Here is a 27,752-nt window from a genome sequence, read left to right as displayed (position 1 = left end):
TAATTCAGAGGTTTCAGCAAGATGGAAGTTTATGACATATAGCCTTTTTTACCAGTTGCCTCTGGGAACAAGCCAGCCAGTGACCTCCTTCTGTCACAAAGGACCTGTTCCTTGTCCCATGATTATCCTTCTACCAGCGGCCAACACTGTCTTACTCTGGTGAGAGAAAGGCTACAAAGTGAGAAGGAAAAGTTCCCACCTTGGGAGAGCTTAGGCGCTGACTTTGGTAGCATATGCTAGGCAGACTAGTTTGCCAGTGAGTCTTTTTCACTGGTTTACTTTGCTGCTTTGTATGTATGTGAGACTCATACGTATAGGGTCACTATGAGTCAGAATCAATTCAACGGCAATGGGATGTATGTGAGGCTCCTGCTCAGATAGTTGGAAAGAGTGGTAAGAGAAGACCGATGTCCTTCCCCTTACTGAAGGTCAGTGTCTACAGTGACCTTACCAGCAGTTCTGTGTGTTGTGGGAACTCTTAGTCTATAGAATCATTAGATAAGAAGCTAAATCTGGAATGATGTATAAAAACTACAGCCATAGCAGTAGGCACTGGAAGATACCCCTTTGCTTCCTCTTTAATATGAGGTTTTACACCACTGGGCCAGAGGAAAAGGGCTTGGTGAGTGTCAGCATTCTCATAAAAGGAAATACTTTGATGCTGAAATAACTTTCTTTCTAGATTTATAGGCCTACTGTTCTAAACTCTGAGAAACTATTTGCAGATAGATATCCAAATCATCCACATACCCTTGTTTTAGGGCCCATTTGCACTAACACTAGCTATTTGGTTTCAGCCATCAAAAAACATATTAATACACACAGCCGATTATTGTAACTGCTGTCAATAAGTTGTACACCTGTAAAAACTTGAATTGACAAAAGCTGTGTGATAGATATATTTACAACAAAGACAAAAAAAAAAAAAAGAATAGCTGCTCAGGCTGCTTATATATAACCCAAAACCTCATGGGATTTGGTTCCTTGGTTTGGAAGTTTAAGGTCATGGTTTTGTGGATCATCCCAGTTAACTGGCCTAATAACATGCTTAGTGCTTCTGTTTGACCTCCTAGTTTGTGATGTAGTACCTAGAATCTTAAAAGCTTTCAAGCGGCCATCCGAGGCACAACAATTGGTCTCTATTTGCAACAGGAAGAAGGAGAGTCAGGAATAGGAGGAGGATATGGAATGTGTGGCTAACTGCCTCCATGAACAGCTGCCTCCTATGCCATGAGAATAGAAGAACTGGATGGTGCCCTGCTATCATTACTCAACATTTTGATCAAAGATTCCGTAGAAGAATCCTGATCAAAAGGGGGAAATGCAGAACAGATTTCAAATTCTTATTGACTGTAGACTTCCTGGAGACATGAAGGTTGGATGAACCCCTGAAACTATTGCCCTGATATAATCTTTAAACCTTAAACCAAAAGTATGCCCTGAAATCTTCTTAAAACCAAGCAGTAGTTTAGCTTAACTAGTAAAAAAAAAAAAAGGTCTGCCTTGAGCATTATGCTCCTTGAAGAACTAGCTATATGGGATCAAATTGATAATAGTAACTCAAAAGATTAGATAGGAACCTTAGGGAGCAGTTGGGGAGGAACGACTCAGAAAAGGAGGATAAGAATGGTTGCACAACTTGGAGAATGTGATCAGTGTTACTAAATGGTACATGTAGAAACTGTTGAATTGGTGTATGTTTTGCTGTGTATATTCTCAACAACAACACGTTTAATAAAAGGGTAGAAACTTTAATTTTCTGTGATAGTGTTCCTATCATAAAGGAGGAATAAAATGAGTTTAAATCCACACAAATTTTTGTGAAAACTACTGTAGTTAGATAATTAACGTGCAACCATTGATGATTTGCTTACTTTATGACAAATGAAAAAATGTCGTGTGGTACAAAAATGACTCTTTTCATGCGTTTTCCTCTGTCTTGGGTTTCAGTTTTATTCTATATGAAAGTGTTTTGTTCTCCATTGTAGAGCGGTATGTGAATTTCTTAGCCTCAGAAAAAGTTACCATTACGACAGACACAAAGCTAGTATAACACATTCCCTAAAATCACTAACAGTTCACTATTTAGATGAAAAATATCACAGACCTACTGGGGAAGGTACAGATGTTGACTGGGCAGGAGAATGGTGCAGAAACTTTAATAGGCCTGTTCACCTTTTATGATGTAGTCTATCAGTGACCTGACCCAGTCAGTTTTAGGGCCAGATTTAAAAATGCAGATTGACAGAAAATGTTTATGCATGCCATTGCCGCTCCTATGGTTGCAGCACTGAATCCAAATGTCACCATGGAAAATGGGGCAAATCAGGAGCTGTTTCCCTTGCTGCTTGCACTTCAGTGGCTCATAGTCCTCCTCCTTCCTGCAGTTATGTCCAAGCTAGTTATGGTGTCTTTCTCAGGTAAATGCCACCTTTTAGCCCTTCACTCTGAAGATATTTGTTAGGGTTTATTTCCCAAAGTAGAACTTTTTGATCTAACTGGAAAATGCAAAAAAATAGGCATCTCAGATATCAAGTGCTTTTATGGTAAGGTTTTCAAGGAATTAAAATCTCACTTGCTTTACTTGGGGGTACTGTCATTTACTAAATACTTCCCCATAAGTTTACTTTAGTATGGTACCCTATAACCTATGATGTTCTCTTTGCCTTTTGTCCCATTCATATAACTTAGTGTTGGGTATATATAGAAGAACAATAAGACCCATAGTTTCTTTGTAGCTAAGAAGGATTGTCTAGTGTTTAGAGGGTTCTGAGCTCTCTCACTGTGCCCGACTCTGAGTAACTTAGAGCAAACTTCCTCTTAGTTTTTCTTGCTGTCATTTCATTATCAGCTAAATGGAACTGATAATTCTTGTTCCTGGAGTGTTTTTAGGCATTTTGGTAAAATTTTCCCATAGGTCTGTTATATTTCTAGGGTTTTTTTTTTTTTTTAAGATGTGAAAGACTTGTAGATAAGCTGTATCACTTAGTAACTGAACTTTTTGTGCTTCTAAGAAGAGATTATGCTCTCTTACCCAGCTGGAAACAGAAAGATGCTTTGTGGTTGCTGAGAAGCTACTTAGCTCTCACCTAGATCTTGCTGCCCTGGGACATTTCCCTAGAAGGAACACAATTTACTTTTATGAGAAAGATAGTAAAGTTCCTAGAGTTAAGTGGAATGTTTGTGACTTGAGACGGTCTCTGCTTATACACTCTGACAGCCTACGTTTTTGTTAGGCAACTAGGAGATGCAGTAAGTTATACAATATTCACAATTTGCCACTGTCAAACTTATTATAATTACCCTTCCAAGAACAGCTCTTTGATGATAACTGAAACCCAGACTCTGGAGATAGGATGAATTCTTAGCAATGAGCAATTCTTGTATTGTTCTCTGTGCGGTGAGTTTGAATAAGACATAACAAATGTCTGTCTTGACACAGTCCTTTAGACTTCATTTTTCTCAAGCAAGTTGTTATTTTCGCCTGTTTTAAGTAATGGCCCTGCAGCACATGGGAGATGCTATGTTAGCATCTGGTTTTTCCTATTACTTCTTAACTTTATCAGTGATGATGCTGAACAGCTCACCTTTTTTAAAGAGTCTTTTATTTATTGTTAGGAAACCCTGGTGGCGTAGTGGTTAAGTGCTACAGCTGCTAACCAAAGGGCCGGCAGTTTGAATCTGCCAGGCGCTCCTTGGAAACTCTATGGGGCAGTCCTACTCCGTCCTATAGGGTCACTATGAGTCGGAATCGACTCGACGGCACTGGTTTTGGTTTTTATTTATTGTTAGCAAAAACTTAGCCTGATATAGAATCCATTATTTTTCCTGATAAGAGGAATAAAAAAAGAGGCTATTGGTTGGGATAGTGATTAACTATAACATTAATGATTAAGAAATCCATTTCAAATATTTATAGTCCCCCTAAATGGAGGCAAAGGAAGCCTGGTGGTGCAGTGGTTAAGCATTTGGCTGCTAACCAAAAGGTCAGCGGTTCAAACCCAGAAGCTGTTCTATGGGAGAAGGATGTAGCAGTCTGCTCCCATAAAGATTACACAGCCTTGGAAACCCTATGGAGCAGTACTACTCTGACTTATAGGGTTGCTATGAGTTGGAATAGACTCGACGGCATTGGGTTGGGTTTGGTTAAAATGGAGGCAATTTTTAGCAGGCAGCTTTGAATATTTCCTTCATAACAGCCCAGTTGGGACTAACCTAGGCAGGGAATTCTCAACTTGATGCTGAGGAGCCTCTGCCAGGCATCAGGTGGCCTCTAAATGATTGCAGCCTACTCCAAAATGCACAGTCCTCCTTACTTTTTTTTTTAACTGACTTTTCAGTGTGATCTTGGTCGTGTCCAGTGATCTTTAGACCTTAATGAATATCTAAGTTTACAACTGCTAGCACTTTCCTTCAGCCTAAAGAACATCGTTTAGCATTTCTTGTAGTGCAAGTCTGCTGGTGGTGAATTTTCTCAGGTTTTGTATGTCTGGAAATGTCTTTATCTCATTTTCATTCTTAAAGAAATTTTCTCTGAATGCAGTATTCTAAGTAAACTGATTTTTTTTTCTTCTAGCACTTTAAAGATATTGTTCCACCAATTTCTGGCCTTCGTTGTTTCTGAAAGAGACCAAAGTATTCAAATCATTGTTCCCGTGTATATAATGTGTTGTTTTTCTCTGGTTGCTTTCAAGATTTTCTCCTTATCTTTAGTACTTAACATTTGACTGTAATGTCCCTAGTATGCTTTTTTTTTCACATATATCCTGCTTGGGTTTCACTAAGCTTCTTAAATCTGTAGATTAATGTCTTTCACCAAATTTGGGAACTCTTTAATCATTATTTATTCAATTTTTTAAAATCATTCTCTCTCTGTGTTATGTTCTAGTAACATGTATGTTAGACCTTTGGATGTGACCCCACAAGTCCCTAAGTCTCTATTAGTGTTTTTCTTTAATGTATATGCTTCTCTCTGTTCTTCAGATTGGACAAATTTATATCATTTATTTAAGTTATCCCTTTATTATTACATTTTTTTCAGTTTTAGAACTTCCATTTGGTTCTTCTTAATAGTTTCTATTTCTCTGCTGAGATTTCCTATCTTTTCATTCTTTACGAGCATATTTCCTTTGCTTCACTGAGCATAGTTATAATAGCTGCTTTAAAATCCTTGTCTGCTAGTTCTCACATCTGGGTCATTTCAGGGTTTGACCTATGTTGATTGTCTTTTATCTTGAGAGTGGATCACTCCTTCCAGTTCTTTGTATGTCAAGCAATTTTGGATTTTATCCAGGATATTGTGAATATTATTTTGTGAAGACTCTGGATTCTGTTATATTTCTCCGAAGAATGTTGACCTTGTTTGTTTTGTTTTAATGGTCAATTTACTTAGTTGGATTCAAACTGAAAACTCTGTCTCTTAGATGGCAGCTGACGTCTCAGTTCTGTTCTTTCAGCCTTAGCTGTGCTGCTTAGAATCTGTCCTGCCTGTGCATGCATGGTTCAGGGGTCATGCAGAAATTTGGACAGATCTTATCTACAGAAATTGGAACTCTCCTTCTTTGGCTTTCTCCTTCTTGGGATTCCTCCCCCCGCTCCCCACTTTCCAGTGCATATGCTTACCATGAATTCTCTCCTCCAGTTCCTTAGACCATAAGACTGTAGGTTTTCTATAAGGGTTTTAGCCACCCTGTGAGGTGCTAGCTCTGGTCTGCTCTCAGACCATGAGACTCTTAAAAAACTGGGAAGCTCACCTGTGCTGTTCACTTCTTCCTAGTATCAGCTGCTCTTCAGAATAACCCTGCATTTGTTCATTCTCCAGTGCCAACAAATAGTTGTGGATTTTATTTTGTATCATTTTGTGTTTTGTCCAGAGTTTAAAGTTGCTATCCATGGGAGAGTTGGTTGGTAGGAGCTTACTCCTGACAGCTTGTTTTTGCTGTAACTTGTAAACCTGCAAAAACATGATTAAGAGTTCTGTTGAGTAAAACTGTAAGGGGGGAGGGAAGGAGGTAAAACTGTAAGTGGGGAGGGAAGGAGGTAGCAAGCAGCAAAATCAAAGGGTCAGACATCAGAAGGTGAAAATGAGAGAACTCCTAACAGAAAGTGCAGAATTCTATGTGAGTAAGAGGTGAGGGGTGCTTCATGACCTGAAGTACTCTCTACCATGGGAGAGATACAAGAGTCATAGATTGCCAGAGCCCTGGGTATGGAAAGAAGGCTTTAAGTAGGATAGAGTAGACTACAGTCTGTTTTTCCTTTGCTATTTGAGTGCTGCTATGCCTTTGCTGTAAGGGTGTGCTAAGGTTTTGTTGTATGCCCCCTCCCAAAAGCTGTGCTTTATTTTATCTTTAACCCTGTTCATTTCCTCACATTTGCAAGGCTTTACCATCTAAAAAGTATACATTTTAACCTTAGGAAATTCGCAACATTCACAATGATGAACTAATGGGAATCAGGCGAGAAGAAGAAATGGAAATGTCTGATGATGAAATAGAAGAAACAACACAAACAAAAGAAACTGAGGAATCAGGTAAGAATAAATTTGTTTTGTTTTATTTAAGCAACACTTGCTTGTAGGAATGATATTAAAATTTTTTAATACCCAGTAAGGTGTGAACACCTTCCAATTAGACTGGACACCAGCTAGAAACAATTGGTAAGGCTGTACAAGTACACACTGGCTGAATATCAACCTTGTGGTTACAGGATTTTCAATGGTCTTCATTTATTCCCATCTTTCATTGTAGCACCTAATTGAAAGTAGACTTTCTTTTCCAAGAAGCAGTAGGCAGTTAGGCAATATTATTCTGTGCTCGTTTTGAATTTATTAATATTATATTATGCAGGATAAACCATAAGAGACCATATTCATAAATGGGTAACTAGTTAACCTTCTGGGAAAAATAAGTAGATCCCTACCTCACTTATACCTGACACCAAAATTAATTATAGATGAATTTAAGATTGAAATGTATTTTTTAAAAAAGATACATATAGCAAAAGAAAATATAGAAACCATAAAGTTGGGTTATATAATTTGGGGATGACAGTCATCAGTGTTAGAAATCCTAAAGTAAATTTTTGATAAATTTGTCTGCATAAAAATTAAATAGTTCCATAAAGAAATCATAAAGATAAAAGAGAATCTACAACCAAAAGGAAATATCTACAATATATCACAGTCTGCCTGTCTGCTGCCTTCTGCTGTGGTTATTTGGGAATATATTGGGACTAAATGGAAATCCACAAGCAGTTGTATGGATAAAGGCTTATAGGACCTCAGTGTCAGGCGGAGGCCACAGTGTGGGTCCCTGGTGGACCCATAGGGCAAACCTGCTGAGCAATATGACAACACCTGAACCCTTCAATTTCATAACAGATCTTGCAGGGGAATTGCCACAGGGAAAATAAAATATCAACTAGAAAACCAGTGTTTTCAGGCAAATCATTCCAGCCCATCTTAGGAGTCTATAAGATAACAGTGAAAAAGCACTGGACTTAAAGTTAGGACACTTGAGTTCTAATGTCAGCTCTGTCCTTGACTGAGGAGGGACTTCTTTCTCGCTGAGCCTTAGCTTCCTTACTTGTAAGAAGTACATTATAAAAGCCATCTAACAGGGATGTTGTGAAAATTCAGTGGGCTCATTTATTCATTCATTCCTTCAATAACTATTTTTTTATATGCCAAGCACTGTACTTGACATTGGAGATATAATAATATACTGGCCTTGCCCTTGAAGAGCTCATAGTCTAGTGGGAGCACCTGCCATACTGCCTGGTACCTACTACATGCTCAATAAACATGTGCATGTGTGTGTATGTGTGAGAGAGAAAGAGAGATTGATTGATTGATTGATAAGTCAAATCTGAATATCCTGGTTCCAGTACTTGAATATGGAAGATAGCAGCTCTATAGCCACTTGAGTGGTCCTAGAATCTTCACTCCATACAACTCTTAAGAAAACGATGAAGTCAGATTTTTTTTGAAGGAATTCATTAGCTGTTGCATCTGAGTTTCCCACCACTTTTCCCATATGTTAGATCCCTAAACATACAAACAAACATCTATATTGAATAAACCCTTTGTCATCACTGGACAGTTAGCATTTTCAGAACACTGAACTATTTACTGCAAATAAATGCTACAAACTTAGAGCCAAAATAAACAAAAGAGTTTAATAATAATTGAGCTATTCAAATTATTTAAGTGCTTAGGATGTTTTATAACTGATTAACCTTTGACTTGTGGAATTGTCTCCACTGCAGTACGTATAGAGTGTTTATCCAGTGTTATGAAATAAATGCAACTATAAGTTTGAGCATCCACCTGATAAATTACTGAGTTTGAGAAGTTATTGGGGAAGGAGAGGGGCGTATGGGAGATTCAGATTGAATGTAACTTACTAGTGTTATATAATTGCATTTTGCTTCTGTATCTCTTTTGAGTTAAAAGCTGTATTGGCTACTACATAGAACCTTATTCGTTTAGAGACTGGAAACTCCCTGACAGATCATCTTATAGCTGTTTTCTTTCCTGTTCCACATGCCAGGATGCTGCTTTGTCAAATAAAGCTATCTACAATAGACTTAATGAAGCTTATCAAATAGCTTTTCTCCCAGAAGGTTTCAATTCATTTTAATTCAAGGACTTTTGAGCATTTTTCTTCCCCTCGATCGTATCTAATTTTGTTATCTCGCTGCTGTAGTACTCAAGTGCAGAAATCCTGCTCAGCGTGAGCCAGTGAGATAGTCCTCAGTTTTTATCTAAATCAGCTACATGTTTTACTTATTGCTTGGTTCCAATTAAAAGCTTAAGAAACTAGATCTCAGAGTTGTTTTTTTGTTTGTTTTTTTCTTTCCATGCTGCCAAGCCTAAATTCCAGGAGCCTATAGCATGTTTCTGGTTTCTGGTTAGCTCTGACTTCCCAGTGGAATTAAGAGTCAAAACCAACCTAGCAGTCTCAGTTGCTTTCCTTGGAGTGCCACAAAATTACTATACTTCAAGAGACTCTATGCTTGCCAGCCCATATTTGTGATGCAGTATTTGAAATACTCTTTCCATGGAAGAGGGGACTGCTGTGATCAAAGAAATGTACTGAAGAGGGAGAATCACGTTAAAGCAAACCATGATAGTGGGACATTATTTCATTCTATTGTTAGCCATGATGGAGAGCACATGTACCCAGTAAACATAAGAATAGCCAGCTGTTCCCGTTCAGCATTTATCTTCTGCCATCTTCATTGTAGACTAGTAGTTCTCAGATTTGGTATACGTGAGAATCACTTGGGATACTTTTAAACATTCAGATTCCTGAGCTTCAGAATTGATTAAGTAGGTCTGCAGTGAGGTTCAGAAAACTGCATTTTATCTCGCATCCTAAATGATTTAGATGCTGGCGATCCAGGGAGCACATTTTGAGAAACTATACATATATTGACTTAGATTAATTCTCCTTCATTGTTCTAGCCAAAGGTTTCTCTTCCCTTGATATCCAGCCTCCTTTCTACTCTCCCACGGCCTCCCATTATTCCCATTTTAGGATTTTGACCAATTAATTAGCAAGCACTGTATAAAAAAAATTTTTTTTTTTATATAGGAGCCCTGGTGGCGCAGTGGTTAAGAGCTATGGCCACTAACTGAAAGGTTGGCAGTTCAAATCCACCAGCCACTCCTCGGAAACCCTATGGGGTAGTTAGTTCTACTTTGTCCTATAGGGTGCTATGAGTTGGAATTGACTCGATGGCAATGGGTTTGGTTTATTTAATTAATTTATTTATTTAGGTATGTCCTATAAGCTGAGGGTAAATAGAGCTGTATGTTTGTACTCAATAAACTCATAATATAGTAAGTGCACATAAAATATAAGAAATACTGTGTGGTACTAATCTAGAAGAGATTATTGCTTAGAATGCAGTAGGCCAAGAGGTACCAGTGTGGGCCAGAGTAGTCATACTCAGTGAGCTTAAACAGGGCCATGAAAGATGACCAGTTTTGGACAAGATGAGGGCAGGTAAGCATCTTGATGAAGGGAAGGGAGGAGTAGAAGAAGTGGGGCTTAAAGAGGAAAATAAGCATGATGTGTATATGGGCATATAAAAGATTTGAGTAAGCAAGGTGGACCCAGGCTATGGGGGACCATGAATGCTGATCTTAGACTTAGCATAGTAAGTAATATGGAACCATTAGCATGTCTTGACTGTGCCACTAATATGATGAAAGCAGCACAAATTATATATATTTATGGGATAATTTTACATTAAGAGAGACCAGTCAGAGACCTTTGTAGGAATTGAGATGTGAAATTTTAAAGGCTGGTACTAGAGTAAAGGCAATGGAAACTGAGAGAAAATGATAGAGGAGGAGGCAATGGAGATTAAAGATGCTAGGAGTCATTTCAGAGGAATAAACTTAAGTCTTTGGTGCCAGATTGGATATAGATGAAGAAGAAAAGGAAAGAATGCAGAATGGGTCTTAAGTTTTCTATTCTGGGAAATTGGAGGGTTGGTGGTAGAACTGACAGAAATGGGCTGATAAATGAGGCTGATTTCAAAATAATGGTGAGCTCAGTTCCAGACAGCAGGTAGTTAGGAAATAGGCATAAAGGATTTATATTTGAAAGGACAAATAATTGTATGATCCCAACTTTATATGAAATATCTAGAATAGACAAATGTATAGAGACTAAAGTTTATTAGTGGTTACCAGGGGTGGGGTGGGAAGGGGAGTCGTTGTTTAGGAAACAGTGAGTATAGTTAATGATGAGTGATAGAAAATTTGGCAACAGATATTGGTGATTGTTGCACAACATGACGAATGTAATTGGTGCCACTGAATTATATGTGTAAAAATGTTGAGTTGGAAAATGTTGTGTTATATATATTTTTACCACAATAAGTTTTTTTTAAAAAAAGGATTTTTATTTGAGTCAGGGTTGAAGAAAGTAGGAGTAGAAGATGGTAGTATATTGAACCATTGGCTGAAGCCCTAAAATATGAATAAATTACCACAAAAGGCAAGTGAGAGAATGAAGAGCAAAGATCTGAGTATAAAACTCTGGGGGCTACCACAGTAAGGGAGAAGGAAAGGAAGAGGAGTTTGTGGAGAAATTAGAAAAAGAGCAATCTGAGAGACTGAGAAGAAAACTAGAAAAACAATGGATTGTGGAAACAACAAGAGAAGAATTTATAGAACCAGGGAGAAATCAACATTATCAGATGTTACAAAGATGATAGAAATTGAGAGCAACAGTGTTGAGCAAGAGCTATTTTAGTAGTGATAGAAGTAGGGGCCAGAATATATACCCTAAAGAGGAGAGAAAGTAGTCAAAGACCACAGGTCAAGAAGTTGAATAATGAGCAAAAGGAAATACAGGTATAATGAATGGTAACTAATATATTGGTAACAAAGTTAAAGGTATGTTGTTTGTTGTTAGATAGCAAATATTTGTAGACAGAAGGGAAAGAGGCCATGGAGAATATGAGATTGAAGGTGCTGGAGAATGAAAGAGTACTTATGGGTAATTATGGAAGTGCAATCCTGGAGAAGAAGAATGGGAAGTGATCCAAACTCAGATGGCATTTTCTTTAGAGAGGGGAGAAACCTCTTCCTCTGAAACAAGAGGTAAAGCAGAAAGTACATATGCTGCCCATGCTTCTCCATATAGTAAGAGATTAGTCTATCGATTACAGAAACTATTCAGAAATGAGACCATAAGGAAGGAGGAGCAGATCTGAAATAAGTGCTGTGGGGAGTATGAAAGGACAAAATCAGTGCAAAATGAGAGAGGCTCATCAGCAAGGGCCAACATGAGTCTGCATTGACCAGGACTGCCCAGCTCTGCAACATCTTGTAAGAGCTGTCTGCAGCGCAGGATAAAGAGCTGAGAAAGTAGAGTCGAGTGACCATGAGTTGGAGATTGGCATAGTAAGCCTGGCCAGGGATTTGAGAAGGCTGAAGGAATACAGAGTGCTGAGGAGTTTCCAGTGGCATCTGTTTGGCCACAAAACAATTAATCAAGTTGATAAAGTTGCCATCCCAAGAGATTAAAGGTCTCAGCAAGGAAAGATAAGCAGTCTTGGAATGATGAGGGACAGTGAGATAACTGGCAGTCAAGGATACTGTTTTGAGAGATGAATTTAGAGATCTGGAAGGGGAAATGATGAGGTCCCAGTTGCATCCAGGCTGACAGAGCCTGATTGGAGTGGAGATAATGACTGTAGAGGTGTCATGGATTGAACTGTGTCCCCCCAAAATATGTGTCAACTTGGTTAGGTCATGATTCCCAGTATTGTGTGGTTGTCCTCCATTTTGTGATTGATGTAATTTTCCTATGTGTTGCAAATCCTAATCTCTGCCTGTGGTTAATGAGGCAAGGTTAGATTATGTTAAAGAGAATTAGGGTGGGATTTTAACACCCTTACTTAGGTCACATCCCTGATCCAATGTAAAGGGAGTTTCCCTGGGGTGTGGCCTGCCTCACCTTTTATCTTACAAGAGGTAAAGGAAAGTGAAGCAAGCAGAGAGTAGAGGACCTCATACCACCAAGAAAGCAGTGCCAGGAACAGAGCGCATAATTTGGACCCGGGGTTCCTGTACGGAGAAGCTCCTAGACCAAGAGAAGATTGATGACAAGGACCTTCCTCCAGAGCTGACAGAGAGAGAAAGCCTTCCCCTGGAGCTGGCACCCTGAATTTAGACTTGTAGCCTACTAGACTGTGAGAGAATAAACATCTGTCCACTTGTGGTATTTCTGTTATTGTGGCCCTAGATGACTAAGACAAGAGGCAAGAAAAGCAAGGCATTGTGAGGTCACACAACCCACTTGAGATTTTGTGTGAACTGGCCTGCAGCCACCCCCAGTAAGTCATGCTCATACCATCTCCCTCTCTTTCTTCCCACTCATTGTTCTTTTTGGCTTTTTTCCTTTGTGAATCACACTAGCTCAAACTTTTTGATGAGCCTTGAGGGGATTGTTGCACATTCTTCCACCTGTGACTTAGTAACATTTTTTTACCATCTCCTGTAATACATCTTTGTAAGGATGGCTGACTTCCTGAATTTACTTCTGTTTTGTTGTTGTTTGTTTGTTTCCTTTATGCCATTGAAGAAACCTAGACAGGCATTAAATTTTTTTTTAATGGCACAAAATCCTTTTTGATCTTTGGTTGTAGAAAAAACATGTCTGGGATTTTGCACTGAGTGGCTCCTCTAAAAGGAGGTGTTCACAGCTGCCTTTGTACTTTCATATAGCCATGGTGAACTGGCAGCCTTCAGATTTGAGGAGCAATCATCTCCATAAAGAGAAATATTCTTCCCACATAGGAATAGTCAAAAAGGAGAAGCTGAGAACTAATGATGGCAGGATATGAATACATCCACTGCACTGTGCTCTTTAGTACCAGGGCTGATGGATTCACCTGCTCAAACATATTATTAAAAGGTAATATTGAACTTTTCAATGTTCTGGCAGTGTACAAAGAACTCCAGCTTCAGAAATGGTCCCAATTAATATTAAGTCTGTGAAGGTAAAGACTTGGTGTCCTCATTAAAATGACAAAACCCCTCATTTCAGAGGGCGGGAAATATATTTATAGGTAAGGTCTCCTCAGTAGCATTATGGGAGGTCACATTTTCTTTCACTTAGTGACAGGTCCAAACTGAGGAGATTATCATCTGCTCCCATTTGGCTGCAGGGACCCACCTCTGCTCATCAGCATGCCCTTTCCTCCAGAAGAGAAGGAGCCTTTCTCCTCATTTTCTCAGAAGGAAAATATTTTCACATTCAGCTGGAGAACCCGCCTCTAACTCTTCTCCTAGGTCTCTGCCCTTTTCTTTTCCATGTATTTCCATGTGACTTGCATAACATGAGCATAATTACTGGCCTGCAGTACAAGAAGAAACAAGAGGATGAAAATGAAATATCACTCTTTTTGTATTGAGCTGTGTGGACTGCTAGAGGACAAACATGCAAACCAAAGCATAATTAAATAACTGTCCATCCGTGGGGGTCACTTGATTTACAGAGTAACCTGTGTGTTATTCAGCAGACCTCCTGCTCAAGATGTGTCCTTGATACTGAACCAGCAAGCAAAACAAATGTTTCTTCCTCTACTCGGCAGATAGTTAATGGTCCCTTTTCCATACAATTTCCTATATACAATCATCTCCTTCACTTACAGCATCTTCTTTTGGTGTTGCGATTGTTAGAAATGCTGTGTGTCTGATGGGCAGCATCCCAGCAGCTGGGAGAGATGGCAAGGATAGAGACTAGTATTTGGAGTGCTGGGAATCTAAGTCACTGAAAATTCAAGTTTCTTTGTAAAGGCTTTCTCCTCAAAGATACAAAATCTGTGTGATTACAGCAAGAATTCAAATCAGTAATAAAACCAAACATAAAATGAATGCGTCATGCCAAAGGCCTTTTATAATTTTCTTAAACTAAAATGGGAGGTTTAAAATTTCCATATTGGGCTAATTACATGACCATACACAGAGTAAAATAGGGACATTGAGAAAATGTCTCAACGCTATTAGAAGATATTCCTCACCAAAACCCTTCCTTTAACACTTCACTCCCTGCTTTGCATAGACAACCTAATCACATCAGCCTACATCAGTACCTAATAGTTTTAGAGAAATTCTGATGTTCAAGTATTCAATTAGACCCAACACCTTCCTAGAGGCAGGTTCCTTTGAGGAAAAGGGAGTGTTTCAACCTTTGGAATATGGTTTTCTATATATTTCAACTTTATAAAGCATGACTTCTTTCTATTCATTATGTACAGGATGAATCTTGTCCTTGAAAGTTCCTTTAGAAAACCCTTCTACCATTTATAGATAAGCTAACAAACTCCATGATTTCATTTCCTTCACTTTTTCTTTTTCTACCCAGAATACCTCCCCGTAAGTAGCTGAGAAAATTTACACCTTTGTCAATTTGCCTTTTAACTTTCTTCTACATTTAATATACAAATTTGTAATTTTGACCCGTTTTGATAATGTCTCTTTTCTGTGCTTTGTCTTCTATTAGTAATTTAAAAAGGAATAAACTACAAAAGTTTCCATTAATTTGTTGTGTAAACAATAGAGATTAGTGAAATCTCATAATTTCTTTACCATAATCATAAACCTGGAACATAGAAAGTACTCAATAAATGTTTGTTGAATGAATGAAAAATCCTCTGATTAAATATTTTGAAATCACTTTTCTGATTTTTTACTTTGAAAAAATATACCCATCACCATAAATAAATTTAACCAATGCTTCCGCAAGTGTCTTCCTTTTAATATTTTCCTTTCATCTAGATCACTAGTTGTAACTATATTCTTTGAAAATAGCTGTCAGCACAATTATAATGTAGGCATTTGTGAATTCAAGACAATTAGCCCTAAAATTTGTGACTACAGGACTTCTGCATTTCAAATAAAAGTTATCAGTGTTACCTGAAAATGTCTTAGTTATATTTGGGATGGAGAATGTGAACCACAATGAGGACTTTTATGCGTCAGAATCCTGTGTTTATTTACAAAAACAGGTCTGTGTAACTTTGTCTCCATCTCTTGCTTCTGTGGCCAACTCTGACCTGAAGTTCCTCATCAAGAGGTTTTTACACATTTTAATTTAAAATACCAGCTTTCCATGCTACTGAGGTAAACCATAAAGGAACCTGGATATATTGGTTTACTATTTTACATTGATTGTTTAGCTTTAGTATCACAAGCAGAAGCTCTGAAGGAAGAAAATGACAGCCTCCGCTGGCAGCTTGATGCCTATCGTAACGAGGTAGAACTGCTCAAGCAAGAACAAGGCAAAACCAACAGAGAAGATGACCCAGACAAGGAACAGCAGGTGAAACTCCTGCAACAAGCCCTGCAAGGAATGCAGCAGGTAAAGGCATTTTAGTTTTCTGAGCTTTTGGAAGGATGACATCAGTGCCACACCTGTAAAAGGGTCCCCTGCAAGCAAATAGAATAGCAAACCTTATTCTTCTGGATATTCTGTTGTCTGGCATGACTGAGGAAGGGATTATGTGGCGTGGTTAATGAAATAAAAAAATATATTCTGGTTAATATGGAGAGAGCAATACAATAAATGACCAGCTTTCAAAGCTTTCCGTGAAAAATACTTACCATTGAAACTACATTGAACGTAATCTAATCTTCTGCTTCAGAAGGTACTTCAGGATCTGGTCAGAGCCTTTGGATCCTTACGAAGAACCTCAGTTACTTAGATATGAAAAAGTTCTGGTGAACAGGTATCCAGTTGATAACATTTGGAAAAATACAACCTTTTAGAAGGATTGGCAGGAATCCTATCCTTGATCGGGTGGAAAGCAAGGGTTTTTTGGGTTTTCAAGTATCAGTGCTTTGGGCACATAATACAAATTTGCTTTTGTTTTGTTTTCACAATCACTTATGTGAATTAATTTACCTGGACATAATTCCAAATATAATAAAGTAAAGCAAATGAGTACATCCTATTACAGGTGCGTTGAGCTACAACATTGTATAATAGATGCACAATATCTAGAAGTTTTATATAACCATCACAACAGTGAGCCTACAGTTTAGAAGATACCAGCAACTGATCTCACTGTAGTAAAGGAGTAGTGCTTTTCCGTAAGAGTACTGGCCACTTCTGTCATGCCATAGGACCAGCCATTTTCCTTAAAACTTAAATTGTGGGATAATTTTTAACTGTATACCTTGGAATTATCTAGGAAAAAGCTAGTTGCTATTTGGAAATTACGTATTATGAACAAGGAGTCTCTTTTGGCACTAGGAGCCCCATATTACTATCACTTCTGCTACCATTGTCTTCATATGTGACAATATAACATTCATATTTCCTATTAGAAAAATGTGTGAAGTAATGCTTACCTTCCTTTCACTATCACCATGGAGTTTAACTAGAGCATGTAAATTATTTCAGAGATCCTTCTGCCAAAAAAAAAAAGTATCTCCTCCATTATATTTCAAAGAACTTTTGACAGTGTACATTGTACCATATTTTCTCACCCTTCCAGTGGTTTTTTGCAAACCGGAAAACAAGACTTTGGAAACATTTGTTTGTTTTTTAGCTCCCCTTTTTTTTTTTTACCCTTACCTTGATTTTGAAACCATTTCACATAAGGATACGTCTGTTCCTTAGTGCAATTTGAAAGTGATGGACTTTTTTTTTTTCTTTCCACTTCATCACCATAAAGACCTCAGTGAGAATTGGGTCTCTACCTAATAAAGAGCTAATTTCACTCACTTTGATTATTTTTATTGGAAATTAGCCTTGCAAACAATGATAAAATTTCTCCCATCTTGCCTCAAAAAGACGTATGGTATAATATGGTGGTTACAAGCTTGGGTTCTGGGGTTAAATCCCAGCTCTGCCGCTTACTTATCTGAATGGTCTTAGGCAAGGCACTTACCTTTCTAAGTCTCAGGGATAATGGTATCTACCTCATAAGTTTATTATGGGGCTTAAATGAGATCATGTATATAAAACCCTTAGTACAATGCTTGGCATATATTAGATGCTTAATAAATATATTTGTTATAATTACTAACAATGATGAATCCAACTCCCTGCCTGCAGATATAGAAACTAACGTGTGGAATTTGGATTCTTCACTACTTTCCTCATAGAAAATGAACTTGATTCGATAGCAATTTGCAAGAATGCTTTACAACATTAAATTCACTTTACCAGCAACCGAGATATTTCCCACATAGTATTAACTGCACCCTACTATAGGGTCGCTATGAGTCGGAATCGACTCAACAGTGATGGTTTTTTTTTTCTTTTTACTCTACCCCTGGTCAAAATAGGGAAGAAGGTAAGTGACTGGATCAATTAGTTTCTCAGACCCTTTTTAAAATATGAACAAGTTCAAAGAAAGTTCATTAGAGCCAGATAACATAACTTTAGCTGAAAAGTATCTTGACTTTTCCTTCAGCATCTCTGCATGGAGAAATGATTGTGTGTGCTGGGGGAAAGTGAAACAGGCCAGCCTGATATCTAACCTCAGCCAGGATTTTAAAGTAAAGTGTAGCTCCTTCATTGGTGACTTGGTTGTTTTTGGTCTTTCTTGTAGCATCTCCTCAAAGTCCAAGATGAATACAAAAAGAAAGAAGCTGAACTTGAAAAAGTCAAAGATGAAAAGTTGCAGGCGGAGAAAATGTTGGAAAGTCTCAAAGAAAAGGTACGTGAGTCCTAATTGAACCTTTCCCCTTGTCCCCTCCTCCCCTTTTCAAAGACAACAGAAATGTTGCTACAGTAGGAATCAATGTGGAACACTTGGCTGAATTGGGATTAAAGCCCCTGGCCAAGGAGGTTCTTGCATCAAGAACTCAGCTTTTAGGTATGAGTCCTTGGCATTTCTGAGGATGCTGGAAAGCACACTTTTCACTGAATAAGAAAGAAGGGACCCTGGTACCGCAACAGTTAAGCACTTGGCTGCTAACCGAAAGGTTGGCAGTTGGAACCCACCCAGACACTCCATGGGAGAAAGACCTGGCAATCTGCTCCTGTAAAGATTACAGCCAAGAAAACCCTATGGGGCAATTCTACTCTGTCATATGGGGTCTCTATGACTCGGAATCAACTCAACAACAACTAACAACAATTACCATACCTAAAATTCGTCATTCTTCTCTCTTGGATAAAGCCAGAGTGTACACCTCGCCCCTGCTTCATCTTATCAAGTAAACAGGAACATAGAAAGCTCGCGTGACACAAAGTGCTTTTAATCATTTCACAAGTGCAACTATAACATTGACATTTCTTTGCCAACACTCCATCTAGTGTAATAATGAACAGCTGCAGGTGAGAGTAATAGCCAATACGAAAAGGTGGGAAGGCTTAGAAAGCAAACAAGGAGGCTAAGGCACAGTATTCTAAAGGTAGATAATAGCAACAGGGCGAGATGGTACCTTGCCAACCAACAGCTTACAACAATAAGAAGTGTTAGTGAGGACCTCTGAGAGAGTCTGCTAACATCTGGATAGATTAACGTGTCACAGCCATGATTCAGGTGCCCAGTCTATGTAAGGTGTGTAAGATCTACTGAAGGGTGTCTCCTTGTAACTCTTCCATCTCCATTATGCCTGAACATTCAACTGAAGTTAGCCTCTGAAAAGGATAGCCAAAATTTAACTGTTGACCAGAACTGCCAGATTTTAACATCTCTGGAAGGAAGAGAAGATTAGGAGCGTGGACCAAGAGCCAGAAATCAGCAGTGCTACAGTTCCACAAGAGCCCATTCTCTTTAGCTTCTATGCTTAGCTCAGGAAGATGCACTGCAGACAGGCCTTGGGTCTGTTTGCTAGCACAGTGACTTCCCCCAGAGTGCTGTTAAGAACTGGCAACCTTGGTATCATTGAAACAAATGATTGAAAGTGTTTTCTTCTGGAGGCCATTTGCAATATGCTTTTAATTCTTCCACTTCATAAAACCAACTCACTTTCCAGTTTTGTGGGTGCCATTAAACAAACGAGCACAATCCCAGAGAAATTCATTTATCAGGCATTTAATTGAAAAGTGTCAAAGCTGCTCTACTGATCAGGACTTGCCTCATTCTATCAGAGCTTCTAAAACGTCCCAGAGCTGCTACAGAGCTCTGTTTCACTTCCTGCATAAATGGAGTGTGCAGCCAGAGACCATAGATAGATGTGGAGTTATGTTTAATGACATTAAGCTTAGACTCATTCTTTAGCACTGACATCCCAAATTGACTTAGGGACATTTTTAGTGTAAGCAGCTTTCTGTTTTGTAAAAATAATAATAATAGAAGGGCAGAGCCAACATGCCACTATGACAGAAACACCACGCCATCCCTCCACACTAAAGACCCAAAAAGCTAAGTAAAACAGGGACAAACGTCAGTCCTGGAACCCTAAGTGTCAAATGAAGAGATAAAGAAATCAGCCAAGCACCAAATGGAATAAGAAACTGACAGAGAACAGAGAGCAAGGAGAGATACGAACGGAGGTCCCCTTTAGCTAACATAGCACGGATACGCCATCTTGGACTCCTGTTGGAGATTGGGAGATCGGCAGACAGGGAGTACGGGAAAGCAGCTTCATGGAGCTCCCAGCAGGAGACAGAGCACCCAGTAACCACCAATACATGCTTTCCAATCCACCACCCTTCTTCCCCCTAATTAGCCTCTGCTGCTTCCCAGCAGGCTGAGGTTGCTCAGCCAGGAGGTGCCAGCTCCATGCCACTTGGATTCACCCCACCCACACTGGCTGGCTCTAGTACAATTTATTTGTTGTTGGTGTTACTTTTTTTGGCTTTTTTGGGTTTCTTCCCTGCCTCTCACAACCTCTCCCTCCTTTCTCTCAAACACTTGGCTCCATGTGCCATCCTTGCTTCTTCATGACAGGCTGTGAAGTGCCATTCAGCTGGGGAACTGCTTCCTCAGTCCACGCTGTCACGCAGGTGGGATCCCTGGGGCCTTTTTTGTTTGTTTTTTTCTTTTTCTTCGTTTCTCAATTTCTCATCTCTCTACTTCTTTTCCTGTATCCTGAACACCTGATGCTGTGTGCTGTCTCCACCCCTTCAAGTTATGCTGTACTGTATGGCTTGGGAGCCACTTCCCCGGTCAGGCAGCTGTATCAGTGGGATCCCTAGGGGCCTTTTTTTTATTTTTATCTTTTTCTTTGTCTTCATTTCTCAGTTTCTCATCTTTCTCTACTTTCCTTCTTTTCCTGTCTCCTGAATACCTGGTACTGTGTGCCATCCCCACCCCTTCTAGACAGGCTGTGCCCCAAGGCCAGGGAGCCACTTCACTGGTCACCAGTGGGGTCCTTGGGGCATTTGTTTCTGTTTTATTTTAATTTTTTTCTTCTATTTCTTTTTTTTTCCTTTTTGTTTTTCTTCATTTCTCAGCTTCTCATCTCTCCACTCCAACAGCAGGCTCTGTCAGCACCTTTTTTTTTTTTTGGCTTCTGTTTCTCTCTCCTCTCTCTCTTCTTTTCCATACCCAACTTAGCTCCACACACCACAACCTCCCCCTTCCCTCCTTCCTGTCTGCACCGTGTGCTGAACATAGCACCCCCAAGCCGCACAGGCACAGCCTACCGGAATCTGCCCCATAGTGACCCCCGGCCCGCCTTGTCAGCCCCAGTACATGCCACAAACAATCCATCCCAGCCCCACCTTTCAGCTGGACCTGCCCTGCTGTACCATAGCTGAGCAGCCAGCTCGGCCCGTTGGAAAAGGAGGTGAAAAATATTGTGCCCGCAGATGAGTAAACACCACAGAACGTGCAGCCCGCCTGCTCAGACATAACCAAATAAAACAAAAAAGTAGGACGAAACAAACAAATCTACAATCGAAAAATGAAGAAAATAACTACTGAATGTCTAAAAGACAGCAGACAATATCAAAGCATATTAGAAAACCAGGACAGGATGGTTCCAGTAGGCATCCAAAAAAAAAAAAAAAAAAACACCAGATGGCTTCCCAGTAGAATAAAAGGCACAGGAAGTACCTGATATGGAATTCAAATCTCTAATATTCAGAGATATCCAAGAATTGGAAAAAAAAGCCAACAAAAATGAGGAAAATATAGACACATCTTGGAAAAGGCAGACAGAACAATCCAAGAATTGAGGAAAATAATACAGGAACAAAATGTGAAAATAAATTCAAAACTATAGATCATACAAAAACAATTAGAAATCCAAAAGATAAACAACAAGTTTTCAGAAATGTACAGTGTCAAAGGTCTGAGGAGCAGGTTTGAAACAATGGAAGACAGGGTCAGTGAAATTGAAGACAAATACTTGGACACCACTTTGTATGAAGAAAAATGAAGAAACCCTTAGAATGATGTGGGATACAATCAAAAGCAAAAATTTGTGAGTAATCAGAGTTCCAGAACAGGGGGAGAAAACAGAAAACACAGAGAGGCTCATTGAAGAATTGCTGGCAGAAAAATTCCCTAATATCATGAAACATGAAAAGCTGACCATCCAAGAAGCTCAACAAACCCCATATAGGATAGACCCAAAAAGAAAATCACCAAGGCATATCATGGTCACACTCACTAAAACCAAAGACAGAATCCTGAGAGCAGCTCAAGAAAAACAAAAAGTCACATGCAGAGGGGAAACAAGACTAAGCTCTGTTTACTTGGCAGAAACCATGCAGACAAGAAGGCAATGTGATGACATATATAAAACCTCAAAAGAAAAAAATTGCCTACCAAGAATAATATATCCTGCAAAACTCTCATTGAGATATGATGATGAAATTAGGACATTTCCAGATACACAGAAATTTAAGGGATTATGTAAAAACCAAACCAAACTTATGAGAATTATTAAAGGGAGTCCTTTGGTTTGAGAAGAAACAAAATGAGACAACAGCTTGAATTAGGATGCAAGATCACACCAGCCAGATACCAACCTAGGAAATGAACCCTCAAGGACTATTCAAAACCAAAAGATTTACAACAGGGAACCAGAGAGGTTAATCTGTAAGTGACAACAACATCAGAACAATAAAAGAGGGACTAAATGGTGTAGGTATAGAATATTCTAATGGAGAGGAAGGCAAGGTGGTACCAAGTAATAATAGACTGGTTCAAACCTAAGAACATAAGGGTAAATTTTAAGATAACCACAAAGAAAGTTAACAAACCTACTCATGAAAATAAAGAAGAAAAATACAAAGTCTCAATAAAAACAAAATCTACAAAAACAAAAGAAATGAAAAAGAAACCCACAAACAAAAGGAATTCGGCACAGGACAGTAAGAGGAACAAAGAAAACATTGGCACTACAAAAAAAAAAAAAACTACAAAATGATAGCAATAAACTCACACCTATGTATAATTACACTGAATGTAAATGGCCTAAATGCATCCATAAAGAGGCAGAGAGTGACAGAATGAATTAAAAAAAAATAGGAGCCATCAACATGCTGTCTGTAAGAGACACACCTTAGAAACAAAGATGTAAATTTATTAAAAATCAAAGGATGGAAAAAATATATATATCAAGCAAACAGCTACCAAAAAAGAGCAGAAGTGGCTATGCTAATCTTAGATGAAATAGACTTTAAAACAAAATCCACCATAAAGGACAAAGGAGGGCATTATGTAATGATTAAAGGGGCAATCCATAATGAAGACATAACCATAATAAATATGCACTCAATGACAGGGCACCAAAATACATAAAACAAACCCTATCACTAAAAAGGGAAATTGACAGTTCCACAATAATAGTAAGAAACTTCAACACACCACCCTTGGTAAAGTACAGAACATTTAGAAAGAAACTCAACAAAGATACACAAGATCTAAAGGACACAATCAACCAACTGGAACTCATAGACATATATAGAACACTCTACCCAACAGGTACAAAGTACACATTCTTTGCCAACACACATGGAACATTCTTCAGAATAGACCACATCTTAGGTCACAAAGCAACCCTCAACTAAATCCAAAACATTGAGATAATACAATGTATCTTCTCTGGTTACAATGCAATCAAAGTAGGAACTAACACTAGGAAGAGCAAGAAAAAAAAAATCAATTACATGGAAACTGAATAACACCCCACTTAAAAACCACTGGGTAATAGAAGAAATCAAAAATGAAATAAAAAATTCCTAGAATCAAATGAGAATGAAAACACATCATACAAAAACCTTTGGGACACAGCAGAGGCAGTGCTCAGAGGTCAATTTATAGCAATAGATGCACACATAATAAAAGAAGAATGGGACAAAATCAAAACATTAGCTACTCAACTCAAACAAATAGTAAGAGAACAGCAAAAGAAGCTGATAGCCACTAGAAGAATGGAAATAATAAAGATCAGAGCTGAAATAAGTGAAATAGAGAATGGAAAATGATAGAAAGAATCAAAAAAACCAAAAGTTGGCTCTTTGAAAGAATCAAGAAAACTGACAAACTACTGGCCAAATTGGCAAAAGAAAAACAGGAGAGGATGCAAATAATCCAAATAAGAAATGAAATGGGGGACATTACAACAGACCCAACTGAAATAAAAAGAATCATAATGGAGTATTATGAAAAACTATATTCCAACAAATTTGAAAACCTAGAGGAAATGAACAAATTTCTAGAAACACACTACCTACTCACACTACCACAAATGATGAAAATCTGAACAGCCGCATAACAAGAGAAGAGATTGAAAAGGTAATTAAAAAAAACCCTCCCAACAAAAAGAAAAATGCCCTGGCCCAGATGGCTTCACTGGAGAATCCTACCAAACATTCAGAGAAAAGCTTATGCCAGTATTGCTCAAACTATTTCAGAATAGAAGAGGAAGGGATACTTCCAAATTCATTCTATGAAGCCAGCATATCCCTGATACCAAAACCAGGCAAAGGCACCACACACAAAAAATTACAGACCAGTATCTCTCATGACTATAGATGCAAAAATTCTCAACAAAATTCTACCTAACGGAATTCAGCATCATATAAAAAAAATACACCACCACCAAGTAGGATTCGTACCAGGTGTGCAAGGATGGTTCAACATTAGAAAATCAATCAATGTAATCCACCACATAAATAAAAGAATCACATGATCGTATCAATCGATGGAGAAAAGACATTTAACAAAGTCCAACACCTGTCCCTGATAAAAACTCACAGTAAAATAGATATAGAAGGGAAATTCCTCAATATAAAAAAGGGCATCTATACAAAACCAACAGCCAATATCATTCTTAATGGAGACAGGCTGAAAACATTCCCCTTGAGAACAGGAACAAGACAAGGATGCCCTCTATCACCACGCCTATTTAACATTGTGCTGGAAGTCCCGGCTAGAGCAATAAGGCAAGAAAAGGAAATAAAGGGCATCGAAATTGGTAAGGAGGAAGTAAAACTCTCCATATATGCAAATGATACAATACTATACATAGTAGACCCAAAATACTCCATAAGAAAACTACTGGAACTAAAAGAAAGATTCAGCAGAATAGCACGATATAAGATAAACATACAAAAATCAGTTGGATTCCTATACACCAATAAAGAGAATGTCAAAGAGGAGATCAGGAAAACAATACCATTTAAAATAGCCCCTAAAAAAAATAAAATGCTTAGGAGTAAATCTAACCAGGGATGTAAAAGGCCTGTGCAAAGAAAACTACAAAACCACCACTGCAAGAAAACAAAAGAGATCTACATAAATGGAAGAACATACCATGATCATGGATAGGTGGACTCAACATTGTGAAAATGGTAATTCTACCCAAAGAAATTTACAAATACAATGTAATCGCAATCCAAATACCAACATTCTTTAAAGAGATGGAAAAATTAATCATTAACTTTATATGAAAAGGGAAGAGGCCCCAGATAAGTAAAGCACTATTGAAGAAGAAGAATAAAGTAGGAGGACCCACGCTACCTGACCTCAGAACCTGCTATACAGCTACAGTAGTCAAAACAGCCCGGTACTGGTACAACAACAGATACATTGACCAATGGAACAGAATTGAGAACCCAGATGTAAATCCATCCACCTACAGTCACCTGCCCCACGTATCTGTCAGTTTGTCGTACTGTGGGGGCTTGCGTGTTGCTGTGACGCTGGAAGCTATGCCACCGGTATTCAGATACCAGCAGGGTCACCCGTGGAGGACAGGTTTCAGCTGAGCTTCCAGACTAAGACAGACTAGGAAGAAGGACCTGGCAGTCTACTTCTGAAAAGTATTAGCCAGTGAAAACCTTATGAATAGCAGCGGAATATTGTCTTATATAGTGCTGGAAGATGAGCCCTCCAAGTTGGAAGGCACTCAAAAGATGACTGGGGAAGAGCTGCCTCCTGAAAGTAGAGTCGACCTTAATGACGTGGATGGAGTAAAGCTTTCAGGACCTTCATTTGCTGATGTGGCATGACTCAAAATGAGAAGAAACAGCTGCAAACATCCATTAATAATCGAAACCTGGAATGTACGAAGTATGAATCTAGGAAAATTAGAAATCGTCAAAAATGAAATGGAATGCATAAACATCAATATCCTAGGCATTAGTGAACTGAAATGGACTGGTATTGGCCATTGTGAATTGGACGATCATATAGTCTACTATGCTGGGAATGACAACTTGAAGAGGAATGGTGTTGCATTCATCGTCAAAAAGAACATTTCAAGATGTATCCTGAAGTACAATGCTGTCAGTGATAGGATAATATCCATACGCCTACAAGGAAGACCAATTAATACGACTATTATTCAAATGTACGCACCAACCACTAGGGCCAAAGATGAAGAAATAAAAGATTTTTATCAGCTGCTGCAGTCTGAAATTGATCAAACATGCAATCAAGATGCATTGATAATTACTGGTGATTTTAATGCACAAGTTGGAAACAAAGAAGAAGGATTAGTAGTTGGAAAATACGGCCGTGGTGATAGAAACAATGCTGGAGATCGAATGATAGAATTTTGCAAGACCAACGACTTCTTCATTGCAAATACCTTCTTTCATCAACATAAACGGCGGCTATACACAGGGACCTCGCCAGATGGAGCACACAGAAATCAAATTGACTACATCTGTGGAAAGAGACAATGGAAAAGCTCCATATCATCAGTCAGCACAAGGCCAGGGTCTGACTGTGGAACAGACCATCAATTGCTCATATGCAAGTTCAAGCTGAAACTGAAGAAAATCAGAGCAAGTCCACAAGAGCCAAAATATGACCTTGAGTATATCCCACCTGAATTTAGAGACCACCTCAAGAATAGATTTGATGCAATGAACACTAGTGACCAAAGACCAGATGAGTTGCGCAAGAAGAAAGCAAGAGGTCACTGAAAAGACAGGAAAGAGAGAAAAGACCAAGATGGATGTCGGAGGAGACTCTGAAAATTGCTCTCAAACGTCGAGCAGCTGAAACAAAAGGAAGAATTGATGAAGTAAAAGGACTGAACAGAAGATTTCAAAGGGCAGCTCGAGAAAACAATGTAAAGTATTATAATGACATGTGCAAAGAGCTGGAAATAGAAAACCAAAAGGGAAGAACATGCTTGGTGTTTCTCAACCTGAAAGAACTGAAGAAAAAATTCAAGCCTCGAGTTGCAACCGTGAAGGACTCTATGGGGAAAATATTAAATGACACAGGAAGTATCAAAAGAAGATGGAAGGAATACACAGAGTCATTATAACAAAAGGAATTAGTCAATGTTCAGCCATTTCAAGAAGAAGCGTATGATCAGGAACCAATGGTACTGAAGGAAGAAGTCCAAGCTGCTCTGAAGGCATTGGCGAAAAACAAGGCTCCAGGAATTGATGGAATATCAATTGAGATGTTATGACAAACGGATGCACCACTGGAGGTACTTACTCGTCTATGCCAAGAAATATGGAAGACAGCTTCCTGGCTAACTGACTGGAAGAGATCCATATTTATGCCTATTCCCAAGAAAGGTGATCCAACCGAATGTGGAAATTATAGAACAATATCATTAATATCACGTGCAAGCAAAATTTTGCTGAGGATCATTCAAAAATGGCTGTAGCAGTATATCAACAGGGAACTGGCAGTTTCAGAAGAGGACGTGGAACCAGGGATATCATTGCTGATGTCAGATGGATCCTGGCTGAAAGCAGAGAATACCAGAAGGATGTTTACCTGTGTTTTATTGACTATGCAAGGGCATTGAACTGTGTGGATCATACCAAATTATGGATAAAGTTGCGAAGAATGGGAATTCCAGAACACTTAATTGTGCTCATGAGGAACCT

The 27,752-nt window shown here is 38.7% G+C and overlaps 1 protein-coding gene across 7 annotated transcripts in view; it reads left to right on the top strand.

Annotated features, from left to right (window-relative positions):
* ENOX2 (ecto-NOX disulfide-thiol exchanger 2) overlaps positions 1-27,752 on the top strand; it is a 351,546-nt gene that overhangs the window by 308,890 nt on the left and 14,904 nt on the right. For all 7 annotated transcript variants that reach the window (XM_064277591.1, XM_064277590.1, XM_064277586.1 and 4 more), the window contains 3 exons: positions 6,418-6,532; positions 15,709-15,890; positions 18,091-18,198. In XM_064277591.1, the coding sequence (XP_064133661.1) occupies positions 6,418-6,532; positions 15,709-15,890; positions 18,091-18,198 (405 nt within the window). The remainder of the gene's footprint in view (positions 1-6,417; positions 6,533-15,708; positions 15,891-18,090; positions 18,199-27,752) is intronic.

Source organism: Loxodonta africana, chromosome X (genome assembly GCF_030014295.1).
Source record: "Loxodonta africana isolate mLoxAfr1 chromosome X, mLoxAfr1.hap2, whole genome shotgun sequence".
NCBI lineage: Eukaryota > Metazoa > Chordata > Mammalia > Proboscidea > Elephantidae > Loxodonta > Loxodonta africana.
Note: the sequence above shows the minus strand (reverse complement) of the source record. Positions and strands in the feature narration are given on the sequence as shown.